At 44.2% G+C, this 566-nt stretch overlaps 1 protein-coding gene across 1 annotated transcript; it reads right to left on the minus strand.

The window, feature by feature from the left end:
* Positions 1–4: 4 nt before the first annotated feature.
* On the minus strand, positions 5–558 carry LOC110034322 (dynactin subunit 1-like; the record flags this gene model as incomplete). Its single annotated transcript, XM_020738597.1, has 1 exon — positions 5–558. A coding segment is annotated over exon 1 (507 nt), but the record flags the coding sequence as incomplete, so codon positions are not given.
* Between the last annotated feature and the right edge of the window lie 8 nt (positions 559–566).

Below are 566 nucleotides of genomic sequence, written 5' to 3' on the forward strand. Positions count from 1 at the left end.
TCGTCTTCTCTTGTAACGACTGCTTCAGTTCTTCGTTACGAGCCTCCATGGTTTCCAAGGCATTAGCTTTCTGCTGCAACTCGTGCAAACACTTATCGAGCTCCATCGTCTTCTCAGACAATGATTGCTTTAGCGAATCGCGGTGTTGAACCAATTGCTTACCCTTCGTCACTGCAATGCTGAGTTTCTCTTTCGCTGCCAAAAGCCGGCTCTCTGACTGCTCCAATTCTGTCCTGATTTTGCTCATCTCAGTATCTGCATCTTCCTTGTCTTTATTCAAGCAAGTAATTTGCTCATCCATTTTCATGTTTAGTTCTTCAAGCTCTCTAATTCTCTCTTCAAGCTCCCCTTCCTTCTTCTTGCTTTCATGCAACAGTTGCTGAGCTATGGTGAAAACTGAGCCTGGCTCATTTTTTTGTGTGGCTAAATAGCCAGGTTTTATCTCTTCCATAAACCAACCGAGTTGCTCAACCTCTAGTAATAACTTGTTGTGTCTCTCGAGTAAAAGCATGGTTCTCCTCTCGATCAGAGATATACCATCGAAAAACTCCTCGGAGGAGGAGGAG

This window comes from Phalaenopsis equestris, unplaced genomic scaffold (genome assembly GCF_001263595.1).
Source record: "Phalaenopsis equestris unplaced genomic scaffold, ASM126359v1 Scaffold183307, whole genome shotgun sequence".
Classification (NCBI taxonomy): domain Eukaryota; kingdom Viridiplantae; phylum Streptophyta; class Magnoliopsida; order Asparagales; family Orchidaceae; genus Phalaenopsis; species Phalaenopsis equestris.